Raw genomic sequence first — 17,225 nt, 5'->3', positions numbered from 1 at the left:
CAACACAACCTATGTGGCATTTATTCAGTTTAATGTTTCAAGCTTCAGTTTAATTATGCTTCACATTAAACTGTACCATATAGAAAAGGAACAGATAAAGTCGTGCCAGATATATGAAGACATAATGCAAGACTTCAATTCACAAAACCAAAATCTATCCATGGCCAGAAACCACCAAACACAATTCTTTTTTTATAATAAAGACTGTATATTTGGTATTGGAAAACACGCCTACTAATGTCAGTGTTCATGGATTAATTTAGAAAAAATCGTTCTGTATTAATAACAAATAGACGAATAACATTATTTTAGCACTTGGCCTCACTGTATCCTGTAAGAATAATAGTCCATCAGTAGCAATATTTATAGACCGTACTTTATTGCCATACAAACTGGATATGTTCAGCATAAAAGACTAAGGGAAAATCTAAAAGTAGCATTTACTCGCGTGGTATGTCAAACCCAATGAGATTTATATTGTAATGTCTAAGTCTTGTGCCAATGTTCCAGGAGTCAGTAAAATTTTGAAATGGCCAGTTACCATTGACACATCTGAAAAATTGCAAATTGCTTCAGACTTCATGAATCTTTACAGAAATGTTAAATGGCATGTGCAGAACTGTTTTTTTGACATTGAAATTTTTAGTATGACCGCAGTAACCACGCAGCAAAAAATACAAAATGCTCCAAACTTGACGAAACTTTACAAAAATGTTAATTAGCATGTGTAGATTCACTGTTTGAAGTTTTAATTTTCATAATGGTTGCTGCTACTCTGGTAATGGGGAACTAGGGTCATCCGTTATTGCTAGCAATTATAAATCTAAATTCTATTCTTTTTGGTTGAATTTTCGAAGGACGTCGTTAATTGCTGTCCATATTTTGGGTTAGTTTGTTGTGTTGATATAACCCAGACTGTTGGTTTTATCATATAGGTATTAGTGTTGTTTATTGTCGGGAGTTCGTACGGTTACCAATGATGATGTTACCCCGTATTTGAAATTTTCTTCTTGCCGATAATACTACAATGTCATTGTTTTTCTTTGAAGAACCTATCTATTTGAGACATGAAAATGTGCTCGTCATACGATTTTTTTAAAACTTTTGATATTCTAGTATGTATGAAGTTGCAAAAACAAAATCTGTTTGTGACGCACTCCTTCATTTATAATTTACCATCTTATCAACGTAATTTTACCTCGGAAAAATAACGACTGCTATCATTTCTTTCACCATGTATTTCAAAGAAAGCAGGATTCGTAAATAATTGAAAAACTGGATACAAAATCGAATGAATCTATCTATGTTTCTCAAAACAGTATTCTTTTTTTCAAACTCAGTTGTACTGAGATAAGTTGTATCAAATGTCTTTTTTTTTCAAACTCAGTTGTACTGAGATAAGTTGTATCAAATGTCTTTTTTTCAAACTCAGTCGTACTGAGATAAGTTGTATCAAATGTCTTTTTTTAAAACTCAGTCGTACTGAGATAAGTTGTATCAAATGTCTTTTTTTAAAACTCAGTCGTACTGAGATAAGTTGTATCAAATGTCTTTTTTTTTATAAGAACATAAAATCATCGAAGATAAATTGAAAATATGAAAATTAACAAAAAAATTGAACTGGATACGTAATCGAATTAAACTTTGAAAATAAATAAAAAGCAACAAACAATATCAGAAATACTATCATGATTAATGTCACTAATAGAATCACAACTTGATATCTATAACAACGATATATAACATTTGTCTTCAAATGACAAACTTCACGCCGAACATATCTGAATGAGGTCTAGAAATGTTTAAATCCAACAATGGTATCGTGTATTTCACGTAATCTTACAAGTATTCGCTATAATTAAGAAAACTAGTTAAGTGCAAGGTGTGATGCCAAAGACACAGATTAGTCAGCAGGGAAATAAAGCAAAAGAAAATATAATAGCAAATAATAGAGAGTTGACCCTTGCCGCAAATGCATCGAAGACATATCGTTATAATAACGAGAAGATATGGTATAATTGCCAATAAGGCAACTCTTAGCAAATGATGTAGAAGTAAGCAAATGCCGATCGCCGTACGGTCTCCTTTAATGAACAAAACTAATATCTCACAACAAACAATAAAAGACACGGAGTCTTTTGGGAACTGGTTTGACTTTTACCAACTGTTTCGGCAAATGGCGATGAGTTCTATGATCCTTTTGTATTTTCCATCAGTGTTCTATAAGATCAAGAATAGTACGTACATAACTTAACGCAATAGTAGTGTACTACTATTCTGTAGAAATCAAATCCGGATCACAAACCGAGGGAAACATACCAACTATAAGCGGAAAACAACGGAACAACAGAAATACAAAACTGTTCCAAAAATAATATCCAACAAACATAGAAACGGACTTTTGATAACAACTGCTAAATTCTTGTTTTGGTACAGGCCATTTTAAGAGCATTAGATTGAACTTTAATTCTGACGATCTAGTAGACATTGTAGTAAATAACTTAATAAAATAAGTATGTTGAATTGAAAAAAAAACATTTGCCCTCCCTTACAAGTGTTGCTTGAGCTGCCCTTGACCTTCAGCTTTAATTACCTTTCTCCAGTAATTGAACTCTTGTTCTTATGTCACAAAAGACAACGTAGACTCGAATATGGTTGTTAGTGATCAACAAGAAAGTTTATAGCATTCTAGTATATAGCATTGTTTAAAATGTAAGTTGCTAATCTATATTACTAATACCAGGTTTATATAATTGACTGAAATGCATTGTAATTATAAATAACAATATGAATACTACTATTTCTTTTTTGTTTTTTAAATAAAACCCAAATGGCTCGAGTGCTCAATTGTTTTCACTTGTTAGACAAGCTAATCGTAAGAGTGTTTGATATTCGGAATGGAGTCACTTTCATGTTTAAGAGGCGGTTTAAACAACTCTTAGATTGATTTATGTACATGTTATAGAGGACCAATCGTAATGGAAAATGTGTGTCTCTATCAAACAGCCATCAATAACTGAAAAGACAGCCCAAATTTCTGAGAGCTCATTTCAGTTGTTCCTACTTAGGGTATTTACATCAATCATATTGTTCTCCTCATCAAAAACAGATTTTATACTGCAGCCAGTCATTGGTAAATCACTGGGAAAAGAAATGATGCAAATATTGATTATGACATCTACGATTTACTTTATAGTTATCAAAGGTATTAGGCTTATAATTAGATGCAACAACAACAACAACAACTAATTGATACACAAAACTAATTTAGCATTAATTTAATCCAAGGTATCCTCTAAAACGAAGATGTTGCACTATATTTACTGTAAACTTTGCCAATGTTTGAAGAATGCATAAATAATTGATAAAATGGCTTAAAAATTTAAACAAAATTATCTATATTTCTCAAAGCATTATTTCATTTTTTTTTTCCAATTGTGTAAAATGAGACATATTAGATAACTTGTATCAAACGACTATTCTTGTAAATTTTGAAAAAAATAGATAACTTTTCCTAACATTTTATTTTTAAATTGATACGTAAAAGATTCTGGCCTTTGTTTTTCTTGTATGATTTTAAATTTTAGTTTCTTGTGTATAATTCGGAGTTTAGTATGACGTCCATTATCACTATACTAGTATACATATTTCTAAGGGGCCAGCTAAAGGACGCCTACGGATGCGGGAGTTTCGCGCTACATTGAAGACCCATTGGTGGCCTCCGGCTGTTGTCTGCCCAGTGGTCGGGTTGACACATTCCCCATTTCCTTTCTCAATTTTATTTTAACTCATAATCCGGTATTTGATTTCGTGTATGGTGAAGCAATGTTTTACAACAGTAAAAATGTTATATCACGCAATTCATTTGAAGTAGGAAAAAGCTATAGTTCCAGATCATTGAAAAATATAACTAAACGGCAACATATTTTTTCTTAAATGGGAGAACAAAAATAGATAATCCCCATTTAAAAAATCTTAAATAAAATTCTGTGAAAATTTATCAAATATATAAATACATCACCAGAAAAGACTGATGCCATAGATGAAATACAAGCGGTGTGTACAAAATTGTCTGCCTGGTATCTTTGATTATTTATCAAAACTGAAATGAATATGTTTTTTAACAGATTAGCCCCATGACCTTTATGTAAGAAGAGTAAAAATGTGTTGAAAAATAAATTCTTCAGACAAATGCAGTTATGCCATAACATTGCAAAATTAGTAAGGCAAATTTCTGTCTTGTTGTTTCATTTAGATGAGTTATTTCTCTATGAAAGTGATTATATAAATCACTATGAACATTTTTCAAATTCTACAAATAATTGCACTTGATGATAAGTATACAAGAGAGGCGAAAATAGAAAGGTTTATAAAACCTTATTGTTTGAAAGAAAAATGATAACGTCATATCAGAAACATTCAATTTATTTTGTAAAATGAAAACTGGTTATGGTTTTGTTAAATTTGGGATCTAGAACATGACATCCTAAGCTTAAAGATGGTAATTCTTCTGATAAACAACTCACAACTACGCTGGAATAGAAATCTGATCTGTTAAAGAGGGCCGAAAGACACCAGAGGGACATTCAAACTCATATGTCAAAAATAAACAAACAACGGAATGACTAAAAACAAATCAATAGACAAACACTGGTACAAAAAAACCAACATGGAAAGAATAAAGACACAACAAAACGAACCACACCAAAAACTGGGTCGAAGCACTTCCCTTAACGTGGTTTGTATAGATACTCTTAATTCAACACTACACAGAAAATGAAGTACTAGTCTGTTTCATGTATGTATACTCATCTTTTGGTAAAATGGTAAAACAAAAATCAAGAGTTGAGAAGAAAGTGTGAGTGGTAGATGAGTATATAAAAATGAACGAAAACAGGTATATTTTGTCGAGAATATTGATTGTAAGAAGGCGTGTTCACGTCATCTTTTTTTTTCCATTAAAGGTTAATACCAATACAAAAAATGACATATTCAAATTAATCATTTATTGATTGGACTATTGATTCAATCGTTCGTTTGTTTGGTTTTCTTTTTGTTTATTTTAAATATTCGGCAAAACACGAGGTTTATCGGACGTTTTAATAGGTTTTACCGATTTATGATAATTATTTATATCAGACTTTGGTTTTACGTTATAACTTATGAACTCAGTATTCATTTTTCTATTGAGGGCTATTAAAACGCATCTACTTTAATGCAAGTTTTTTTAATGAAAATTCAAATGTTTGCAATGATCAATATTGTATTTAAAAACAGACGAAAAATACATACTTTTCACTATGCAATGATGATATGGATTTGCTTTGATCGTTGTAAAGGAAACCACGATGAAGTTTCCAAGAATGTGAACATTATACAATTTTATGAACAGAAAGACAAGCAGTTCAGTTTTATTGATGATCTTAATGGAACGAATAATGTTTCGTCTAAAATAGAATGTGCACATTTATGTGCTAATTTTTATCCTTGCTGTGCTTCAAGTTTTGATCATATTTCAAATATATGCTTATTAAATTTAGAATGTATTTCTGAAATGGAAACAACACTTGGAAGCAATGTCTTGATTAAAACAAGAGCAGGTATGTTATTGATTTATTGTGTCACATTTATAGAAAGATGTGCTTATCCGTCTGGGGGAGATAGAATCATGTGGTGCTTGGTTTGGTCATGTTGCTCAATCTTTAGTTGTGTGTAAATCTTTTTTTCAGTCTGGATATAAGTTTGTCTTTTTAATCTTTCGACAGATAAACGTATATATTTTTTTCCTTTTCTATAAAAGTGTAAAAAGAGCGTTGTATGAATACAGCATTTTTATTTTTGTTCGTTTTTTTTTCATCTTAATTATATTTATAGCATTTTCTTTGCTGTAATGACGAAATTACTCGACCTACATCAGTTGAATGTGTCACTGAATGACCAGGAATGACTGGAAACTTTGTTGAATTCTTTACATATTATATTCTTACATTATAATTTGTTCGTCTTCATTTTTTAAATCTCTGAATCAATAAGAAATCACAGACAAGACTAACATGTTAACTTTATTATTAGATGCATGTTTTTTTTTATTAGTTGTTAGTGGCTTTGAACTAGCTGTCAGTAACTACAAATACTCTCAGATCAGTATTAGTGTGGGTTTTTTTTTTTGGGGGGATATACAAGTACCCGGCCACGTCTATTCTGTGTTTTTGTTAGATCTATTTATATTTGTATCCATTAGATTAGTTAAACTTTTTTCAACTGATTTTGATAGTTCGTTCTCATGTTGTACTGTTACAACACTGTCCCAGGTAAGAGGTAAGGTATGGATCCCGCTAACATGTTAAACCCCGCAAAATTCTGTATATATGTGACTATCCAAAGTCAGGAGCCTGTAATTCAGTTGTCGTTTTTTGATTTGTTACATATTTGTTTTTCGTTCATTTTGTGTACATTAAATAGGCCGTTAGTTTTTTTGTTTGAATTTTTCATTTCGGGGCTTTTTATAGTTAACTATATGGTATGGGCTTTTTCAAAAGCTCAAACACATAAAACGAAAGGAAAACATTGGTCATCTTCCTGAGTCGGTACTAGCATTTCCATGTGTAGAAAGGGGATGGATAAAACTTGGTTTTATAGCTAGTTGAACACCTCAGTTGAATGCTTGTTGATTAGAGTTTCATAATATCGACAATAATATGCAAACAAATGTATTCGGCGAATATTTTTTAAATTGGCATACAGCAGTCAACATTGTGTTATAATTTTATTCAAAAAGACACTCTATAGACAAACCTCATGTGCAAATCAAGGTAAAACAAACTAAGGAAATGAACTCAAAACAGGATACGTATCTCTTTCGATGCATTCATCAACCTGCAATCATGCAAATTAAGACTCTGCCGAAATGAAATGACAGTGAATATAGAAAATTATTCGGTCGTCCGAAGTCCTAAAATTTCCCTGGGAAATCTAAAAGGTTTGTTGTAAACGTTTTAAATCTGAAGCCTGGTGAATGACATGAAACTAATTGCAGCATTAATGAACATATGCCAATAAAAAATATTTTTTTTTACAGTTTCGTCTCACATTTTAAGGGATTGTAGCGATCTTCAACCTGGACACTATGACGGTATCTATAAAATACAACCTGAAAATGGACCGGAAATGAATGTGTATTGCGACATGACCACAGATGGCGGAGGATGGACAGTATGTTACTTTTCTTCTTTTCTGTCTTTTTTAACAACAAATAAATATTCTTTATTCTTCAGATTGCTTTTTACAATTAACTCCATTGTTCAAGCTTCAATAAAGTATCCCTGTGAAATTCTTTCTGAGTATCCAGGAAAGTACACAGAGTATGTTTCTTTTCAGGTTTTATTTACATTTTTGGTGTCACGATTTTTTCCTACTCGTGAATGTGTTTATTGTTTCTTCTTGACAAATGATCACATAATTTATAAAGGAAGAGGGCGATGTTTTTTTCTTTTATTATTATGAATGATATTTTAAAAATGTATTTGATTGTTATTTTTTATATTATTGTTCGTTTCTGTGTGTGTTACATTTTAACGTTGCGTCGTTTTTTCTCTCTTATTTTTGAGTGTAATTTCACATTTCGATAAGACGTGTCACGGTACTTGTCTATCCCAAATTCATGTATTTGGTTTTGATGTTATATTTGTTATTCTCGTGGGATTTTGTCTGATGCCTGGTCCGTTTCTGTGTGTGTTACATTTTAGTGTTGTGTCGTTGCTTTCCTCTTATATTTAATGCGTTTCCCTTGGTTTTAGTTTGTTACCCCGATTTTGTTTTTTGTCCATGGATTTATGAGTTTTGAACAGCGATATACTACTGTTGCCTTTATTTGTATGTGTTTGTTTAACTTTAGATATGTTAGAATAAAAATAATAAAAGAAAACTTTAACTTTTTCATTCGAAACTCACTGATGGTGCTATAAGCCCAGTATATTTGAGTTTTCTTAACATGCAAACACATTGATGGTCTCATTAATATTCTCTGCATTTAAGTCTTATTCCTATTTCAAATAAGTTTTTATGATACTTATTTGAAATCAATTTATTATTTTTAATCTTTCATTATGCACTGTTATATTTTATTTCATTATAATATTTCGGTAACAGTTTATTTAAATCTAAAGGAAGAATAGACAAAATGAGAATCATCCCCATTTACAAGGATACCTAAAACATTATAGATACTTTAAGGTTTGTATTCAATCAAAGTAAAAATACACAATAAACAAAATCACTCAAATCATTTAGGAAGCAAAACTTTACCATCTGGTTTTATATCAATTATAGATATCGAAGTTCACTGATCAAGCTGATTTAAAAATTTACCTAGTACCGGATTAAATACAAAAAAAGCTTTCGTGAAATAAATTACGATGTCGAACAATGTTCTAGGGATAACATAGGGCTAACACTTCAATTTTGTAGGATTCTGACAAATTTTGTTCGGATAAAATTGAAAAAAAAATCCTATGCTATTGGAATATAAAAATCATTGGTATTGTCTACAAATACGAAGTATAAAATCACTACTCAATTATTTCTTTCATAAACAGTTAGTATCCTACCTACCTACAAAGGTCACTATTGTGTATGTGGCATGGTAGTATTTCATGGGACAGTACTCGAGGGTTAATGATAGCTTCTTCTTTTTTTTTTTAGAATTTTCACCATTTCTAACACTGCCCAAAATTCTACATACACATCTAACCGAAGTGTTTTCAATACAATATTCAAACATGAAGTTATACATGTTTTATGGCTGTTTACTTTTTCTGCTATCTTTATAAACCTAAGTCCACTAGTGCGTTTAGGTATTTCATCATGTAGTGAATACAAAGTAATAAAAAAATTAAAAAAATCATCTTCACTGGTATGTAAAATTGTTCATATTTTTCTTCCAATGATCCATATCTAAGCTGGGAAAGAATATTGAGTAAATACTATATTTTTGTCCAATCAGATGCATTGACTTAAGTAAGACTGGTCCTCTATCCTTTATCTGTTTGGCTCTGTCAGATTGATGACAAAGGTATATATGATACCCGTATGTTGCCAGGGAGAAAACCAGCCTATGACTTAAGTACGATACACAAAAGAGAAATCTAAATTTCGGCTTGTAGATACTACCATGCCACCTAACGAACTTATTTCGTATCAATATTATCACTGTGTTATTCAATACAGACACGTTAATAATGAAACTTTATTCTAAGGTATTACAGAGAAGATTGAATGGAGAAATTGAATTTATGATGAATTGGAGGATTTTTAAAGAGGGATTTGGACACCTCTATTCGGAGTATTGGCTAGGTATGTTTTATAATATTAGACATGTTCACCATAAGCTGATACCGAAACCGAAACCGAAAGTAGAAGTGAGGTAAATGATAAATGTTTATAATGTTAATTGTCTCAACCATTTTACGCAATAATGTTGTTTGAAATTTCAATACACTAGATGGAGTATCACTTCAAATAATCAATTAACTTGAAACTATCAAAAAAGCTTAGTTAAATTCAATAATAATTTAATACACTAATGCAATAATATACAACTTAAGATGTTGATACTCTTTATCTTTGATATACATTAATCATAAAGCAGGTTTCGTCGTAGAGATAGAGCTGCGCATAGTTTTACAGTAGGTACAATACCGTTCCGACTATGTCTTTAAAGAGAACCTATTATTTTATAAATTTTCGTTCGTCTTAAGGAATTTTCTAAATAAACTCTTTTTGCACATATCTTTTCATTTACAAATTTGTTTTGATCGCGGATTATTGCATTTTGATTGCGTAGCTGCCTTACAGTATATGGTGTTTCAACATGATGTTCATATGGATATATGGTATCGCCAAGTATCCTTCAATCTGTAATTGATCGTGTTATTGTTATGGTATAGAAAACCAGATTTGATGTATCTTATTTCCTTCCTGTGTCCATTTTGATTTATGTATGAATAGTTTGTAAGAAGATGTCCACAATAAAACATTGCCTGGGTTTTGGTTGGACGATTTATTTTAAGAGAGGTGACATAAAAAAAAGAAAGGAGATGGAGTATGAAGATGAAGATGAAAAAAAGAAAGAAAAAAAAGAAAATGGAGAGAGAAAACATTGTTGAAAGTAGTTTTGCCAAAAGCACACAAGCTTTTTGGATCGTCCTCTTATGATACAGATTACATGTAACAGTAGTCATACAATTATACTGAAATAAAAATGTTTGCCTTTATAATTACTCGTTTTGATTTCATTTGAAAATTAAGGGTTATTTTTATAATTTTATATAACTTTTATATAGTCGGAACGATATTACATGTATTCTAGAACTATGTACAGTTCTTTCCCTTCGTCAAAACTAGCTTCTTGATTAATGCACATTATAAATAAATTTTTAACATGCATTAGATGTATTTCACGTTTCGTTTTTAATATATTCGTATAAATTGTTGAATTGAAGTGATATTCCATTTACTGTATTCAAGTTCCAAATATATAATGAAGTAAAATGGTTAGGTAAGTTAAACATTATAAAATTTTACCATTTACCTCACTACTATTTTTGGTTTCAGTTTCCATTTCGTTTTCGGTATCGGTATCGGCTTATGGTAAACATGTATATATTACTTGTATGTTTTTTATTATTCATGGTACTATAACACTAATAACAGTTGATAAGAAGAAAATAATAATAGAAAAAAAAATGGAAAATAAACTAACATTTTTCTGATCTCACCGAAACTCAAATTTCTGTATCAGGTAGTTTTTTAGATGCCAAAGGAAAAATTGAAATTACTGCTCTTTCTACATATGCCTTACTTCATGGTAATTGAATTTGTCCCTGTGTTAGGTAATGACGGTACTCGTGTGAACAAAATGTTTACATGGTGTGGTCTCTTTTTTTCTACAAGAGACTGAATGATGCACTCTATTGAAAGAATCAAAACGTTTTTGAGTTGGGTACACTAGACAAATTTTCGACGAGGTTTAGAACTTGACACTTTATTATCAGTTTAATAAATGACAATAGTTAGATACAAATATAATGCTTAATTCCTATGCTACAGAGAATTATTATAGTTAATGATACAACGCTCAAAGTACTCGTTCTACTGATATTATAAAAATCTTAAAATTATTTCTTCGTTTATTAAAATTTATGACTTTCCAGTACTTTCAAATAGATTGTATCCAGCAACGTCACGATTTTTTGTAATGCTGAAGTAAATCAATAAAGCACAGAAAGTATCTTAAAGTCATTACACAAAGTGGTTGACCGATAAAATATCCATATATCTAATTTCACTGGCGACATGATTTCACAGTCTTATTTTTTTAGATACAAGAATAGTTCTCTATTCTGTAGCTTCATCGATTGTGTCCTATTCCGGGTTGTCATTTGGTTGTGATTTGATTTTTGGTGTTTTTACGCCACTTTTATGCACTGCATTTAGGCTGTTTCGTCGTTACAACGCCCTGGCTAAAAATTAAAAAGACAAACAGACAAAAAAAAGTACACATGACACAACATATAAAACAAAGAATAAGCAACAAGGTGAACCACGAAATTACATGTTCAACGAATGACAATATTTTTATTGGTTTGTTTGCAAACTAGGGCAAAACCAGGAAATTAGATTTTCACTAAAATGTAAGTTTTCTCTTATCCACGAAACTTGGTACCCACGAAAATAAGTGAGTACATGTCAATAGAATATATCTCTAAATGTTGCAAAACAACTCGAAAATAAGATAAAAAAATTTGGATTGACAGGAAATGAATATATCTCAGAAAAACATCTGACATTTGTCAGTGGTTCTGTTTTCAAGTCGATTTCTGTGTTTTCTTTTCTGGTGTATGTGTATGAATTATTCATTATCTTATAATTTCGCTTATCAATCTCAAATTTAACTTTTTATTTTCAATTACATAAGTTATGTTCTATTTAAGGAAACGACAATATACATGCTATTGTAAGACAGTCCGGAAGATCATACAAAGTACGAATTGATTTGGAAGATTTTGAAGGCGTTCCAGCCTTCGCTGAGTACTCTGATTTTTATGTTGAAAGCGAAGAAACCAACTACACACTTTGTTTAGGCCAATACAGTGGAAATGCAGGTACATGTTATAACTAAATCTCGTTTCAGGTAAAAAAAAAAAAAAAAAAAGACTCATATAAATTTTCATTCTATCCAAGGTCAATCATCCAATGGAACCTTTTAACAGTGACTGCTGTCCAATGCACCACAGTTGAAGCCTTCAGAGAAACTGATTCCTACATCTTTTCTAAACCAATACTACACCATGTAATTGTAACACATTTATTGTTATTTTTTCTTTCTTTATTTTTTTATGTAAATATTGAATTGTAAATTTTACCCACGCATGCACGGCACATAGTCATCAATATTATGATGGAGTGCGGAAACTGAAAGAAATAAAAGTAGAGAAGCTCAAAGTAAAACGGATTAGACACAAGTAAAAACTCATAAAAGATAAAACGATATATTAGTGAAGTCTCTTCTACAATATATCATGATTTATACAAATGTAACGATAGTATACAATGTATTATATATACAACATTGATATAACAATCTGATCAAATACAGAAAAAGAACGACAAAATTAATGAAGTGAGTTCAACTTATGTATTATATTACATACACCATGAGGAACCTTTGTGAGCTCTATAAAAAAACCTTTAACAATTGTATGACAATTTTCATATATGTGTCATAAGAAAATGTTTCCTTTCCTGATATCAAGAGCTGTATATCCAGATTGCAAAATTCGGGAACCTAGCTGACATCAACTAACATGGTATCTTGTCGTTTTGATAAAATAGAATACTATTGATTAATTATTAGTTGATGGATACCAATTTTCGCGGCTTTCGTGAGTACAGGTGAACTACGAAATTAAATGTTCAACGAATAACAACTTTTCAATAGGCTTGTATGCAAACTTAGTCAAAACCAAGAAATCAAATATAGAAAAAAACGAAAATTGGTACCCACGAAAATTAATGAATCCACAGTATGTTAATCCCCGAGGATATTATCAGCTCAGAGGTCAGTGGTTCGGTACTGACATGATTTATAACATTAACTTATCTAAAATTTCCCATTCATAAATTGAAAACATATATTAAGAAACTAAGGTTCTAACTCTCTGAAGCTATGTCGACCTTACATAAATTTAGCGACTCTGTTTTGGTCTTTTTTTGTGATATATCTCGGAACGTTGCAACTGGGTTCAAAATGAAGAGGTTTGAGCTTTCCTTATACTGTGGATTCATTGTTATTCGTTGGATAACAATTTTCGTGGATTTCGTGGGAACCGGTGAACCACGAAATTAAATGTTCAACGGATACCAAATTTTCAACAAAACCACGAAATTAACTATCCACGAACATGGTTGTTTTCCTTAATCCACGAAAATTGATACCCACGAAAATAAATGAATCTACAGTAAAAGTAAATTTTAAGGCACGAAATTTTAGTATTTATCACATTTACAGAAAAAAAACGGAAAATATATCCAATATTCGATCCACACATGATGTTGAATGAGATATGATATTAGCTCTTAACAAAATGAGAGTACACTTGTAATATGCTTTTCAAAATTCCAAATGTCAAATTTGCAGTAGGTGAAATATTGAGGAAAATTATAAAATTAGACCTTTATTATCAAATCATTTCATTTCTTTTAAATTATATTTATACCAAAATGATATTGATGTTTTATGTGCTAACCTAAAGTAATTGCAGGTTGCAGGTGCCACAGAAATGAAAACAAATGTGTCTTTTCTTTTGTTAATGAGAACCATCTTCTTATGCTAGGATCTCAATCAAAATACATACAGTCCGTCAAAAGTTAAGCACCACCGAAATACAACTAGCAACATGTTTTTAACTATTGCGAAAAATATATAAATGTTTGGTGTTATGAATTACCTTAAACATGCACTAAAAAAAATGCATTAAGACCGAAAAGATTGAACTCCGATAAACCATTCAAGCAACTGTATTTTAAAGGGCATCTGTACGTTTAGAAATACACTGTTCTTGTACCTTTTAATCATCTTCCTACTCTCCACTATACAGGTGAAATTTGACCTTCATCAAATCATAATGCAATATGGCAAGGTGTAAGTTATCTGTTGCTGTACGTTGGCAAGCAATTGGCATGTCAAATGCCGGTAGGAGAACTAGGAGCATTGATTACCATTTCAATGTTAATCAAACCGTCATTGTCAGACTTTTACAACGTCATGTTGACACAGGAACTATAAATGATAGACCAAAGTCCAGAAGACCGCGTTTAAATGCCCGTAACTGCTTATTTTTCATGCTCAAACCCACCCACTAACCCCTGTCCCGCAGCTTTTATACCACTGACATGCAGGTGATCGTGTTAGTATTCGAACATTGGTCCGTCGACTTCAAAGAGGTATCCGAAAAGCACGTGGTGTTGTCAAGAGACATGTGCTAACAGACAGGCATTTGACAGTCAGGTGTCGATGACATAATGACTGTCGATGCTTGAACATGAGAATCTGTTAAAAAACCTATTCGTCAGATGAGATACGGTTTCTGTTACAAACAGTTGACGACAAAAACAAATGTGGCGGGAAAATAAAATGGCCTATGACCAAAACAGCATTTGCCCAACGATTGCATGTGGTGCTGGTGGTGTAACAGTTTGGGATTGTTTCTTATGACGTTGTAAGCTGGGTATGCAGGGTAACATAAACGGACAGACATACAGGAATTTGGTGCTTAGTAACATTGTAGTCCCTCATCTTAATAATTATCCACTTGCGTCAACATGGTCAATGCCCGTGTACATATACGACAACGCTGAACACACAGGTCAAGGATTGTAACCGAGTCCAAAGAGGAAGAAGCCATTGACACTATCTTTCGGCCTTCCATGTCTCCATACATTAACCCTATTGAACATGTGTGATGCCAATGGCAGAAATCTCAATCGCAGAGATCTACCTTTACAAAATCTAAGGGATTTTAGAGTGGCAATTGTTGATGAATGGAATAGATTTATTCAACCAAAATTCAGAAGGCTTGAACAGAGTATGAGACGCCGTGCTATGGAACTGTACCGGAAGAGAGATTCTTATTCATGCTATTGACTCAAATATTGATATTAAATTTGACAAACATACCAAAGAGTATTTGTAGAAAATTTGAATGATATTGAGTCATTAATTGTTGTTAAAGCACAGTAAAACTTAAATTCTGTGTCTGATTTGTGTAATTGACACTATTTCTATGAACGAAAAAAATAAATGCATAGAACCTTTATAAGTGACCAGAATTAAATTTGTGGTTTGTTTATGGTATATGTTAGCAAAATTGCTACATGAATGTTTTCTCTTTTTCGAAGAATAATTGATTTTTGGAAATTAAAAGAATTGGATGCAATAACAATAGGTGGTATTCACTTTTGGCGGACTGTATTAATTTTTTGTTACAATATGCAGGTCTGTATTTTCATTTTTGGTGTTAAAGATGGGTATTTGTTTTTTGTTTTGAAAACAATTTATAAATTTGTGGAAAAAAAGACATCTTTGTGTGTTCAGTTTTTAAAGAAACATGATGTATAGATATATTTATTTATTCTTATCTGTTAGCTGTGTCCTAATTATTTTAGATACGAAACATTAACGAATTTGCCACCAGATGCATTGTGGTTTGTCTTAAGCAAAAGTTAAGATCTGTAGATAAGACATTCGGGATTAATTCCTTTTTTCTTAGCTTAAGAAAATTTATTATTCACGAATTTATTTGCTTTGCGTGTATGATTATTTCTTTTTTTTTTTGTATGAGTCTCACATAATATATTAGACATGTTAGAACGGCTCTTGCTGTTCGTTCTCATGCATTAAAATAATTGTCCTTTTTGACAGACAATACATTTGATATCACTTGCATGATATATTTCACTTCTGTTTTAAAACTAACTTTTTAGGAAATGTAGTTAAAAATATGCCAGGTTTTTTACTATAAACCTCAAAAGGAGTAGAAAGCGTAGGGTCCTTTTTAAACAGGCAGTATAGCTGAGGACAAGGGACTCTTGATTTATTTCTATAAATATATATATAAATAGATTTTTAATTTGATATGTTTTATGAATATGTTTTCCTATGGTTTTCTTTTTGAAATGTCTTTTGTGTATGTTTGCATTCATTTAATTTGTCACAAACTTAATGTTTAGAGTTTATATGACATAAATATTTGAATTTGAATTTAAAACATCTTGTAAGGTTTATATTTTGATAATGTTATGTGTAATTGTGCCGTTTATTGTCACAATTGACGCTTATTAAGATGTTGTTAATTATATTTTAGGTGATGCAATGGTGGATGTCGATAAGGACAGTCTTAGCGGTATGATGTTTAGTACATGGGATCGTGATAATGACAAAAGCCATCTTCACTGTTCATATCTGAAGGGTAGCGCCTGGTGGTTTAATGACTGTTCACGTGCTAACATCAACGGACTTTATACTGGACATCTTTACCTTGCTCCGGATCGGACTGTACATTGGAAAACATGGCAGCTAAATAATGCATTGAAAAAGACTGAAATGAAAATTAAACCAATATAAATAGTTGGCATGTATACGTAAAATGTTCCACTGTAAAACTTGTTGTCTTGTATACGTACAAGGTTCCACTGTAAAACTTGATGTCTTAGGCGTAAACAACACTTTTGTCAATAGATATCTAACTTTGTTGCATTTGGTTTTAAATATAGGATATTGATTTAATCATGTTAATAGTAATTTTGACCAGAATCTAACTGCAATATCTGTTGTATTGTTTGAACTTACACACCATCGTCAATATACGTTGTGTTATTTTTATGTATAGTTTCAATGCATTTGTTTTGTTCGTCATTAAAATATGTTTTTAATTTTGTGTTTGTGACATGTCAAAAACTCTCGGGTTAAAAGCCAGATCGATGACGAGAAAGGTAGACTATCCCGAACATTCTTGTCGATTGAGTCAGACCAGTCTCTCGATCACGTAATTTGTCTTGATCGGGCTTGATCGAGTTGATCTGATCGGCAGTGTGAACCTAGCTTTAAGTGAAGCTTAACAAAGAAAAATCGATATTGCTATTTTGAACTCATTGATGCTTTTGATATT

At 31.4% G+C, this 17,225-nt stretch overlaps 1 protein-coding gene across 1 annotated transcript; it reads left to right on the top strand.

The window, feature by feature from the left end:
• Window positions 1–7,016: 7,016 nt before the first annotated feature.
• LOC139525947 (ficolin-2-like) lies at window positions 7,017–16,958 on the top strand. The gene is made up of 4 exons (XM_071321146.1): window positions 7,017–7,212; window positions 9,255–9,351; window positions 11,991–12,161; window positions 16,422–16,958. Exons 1-4 carry the CDS (start codon window positions 7,168–7,170, stop codon window positions 16,679–16,681), a joined length of 573 nt encoding a protein of 190 aa, XP_071177247.1. The 5' UTR covers window positions 7,017–7,167; the 3' UTR covers window positions 16,682–16,958.
• Window positions 16,959–17,225: the final 267 nt, after the last annotated feature.

This window comes from Mytilus edulis, chromosome 6 (assembly GCF_963676685.1).
Source record: "Mytilus edulis chromosome 6, xbMytEdul2.2, whole genome shotgun sequence".
Taxonomy (NCBI): Eukaryota; Metazoa; Mollusca; class Bivalvia; order Mytilida; family Mytilidae; genus Mytilus; species Mytilus edulis.
Note: the sequence above shows the minus strand (reverse complement) of the source record. Positions and strands in the feature narration are given on the sequence as shown.

Excerpts from the sequence above, each read along its gene's own strand:
- LOC139525947 (XM_071321146.1), top strand. The coding sequence starts at position 7,168 with ATGAATGTGTATTGCGACATGACCACAGATGGCGGAGGATGGACA. Across the intron at positions 7,213-9,254 it reads CAGATGGCGGAGGATGGACA|GTATTACAGAGAAGATTGAA; the intron begins GTATGTTACTTT and ends CTTTATTCTAAG. Across the intron at positions 9,352-11,990 it reads CTATTCGGAGTATTGGCTAG|GAAACGACAATATACATGCT; the intron begins GTATGTTTTATA and ends GTTCTATTTAAG.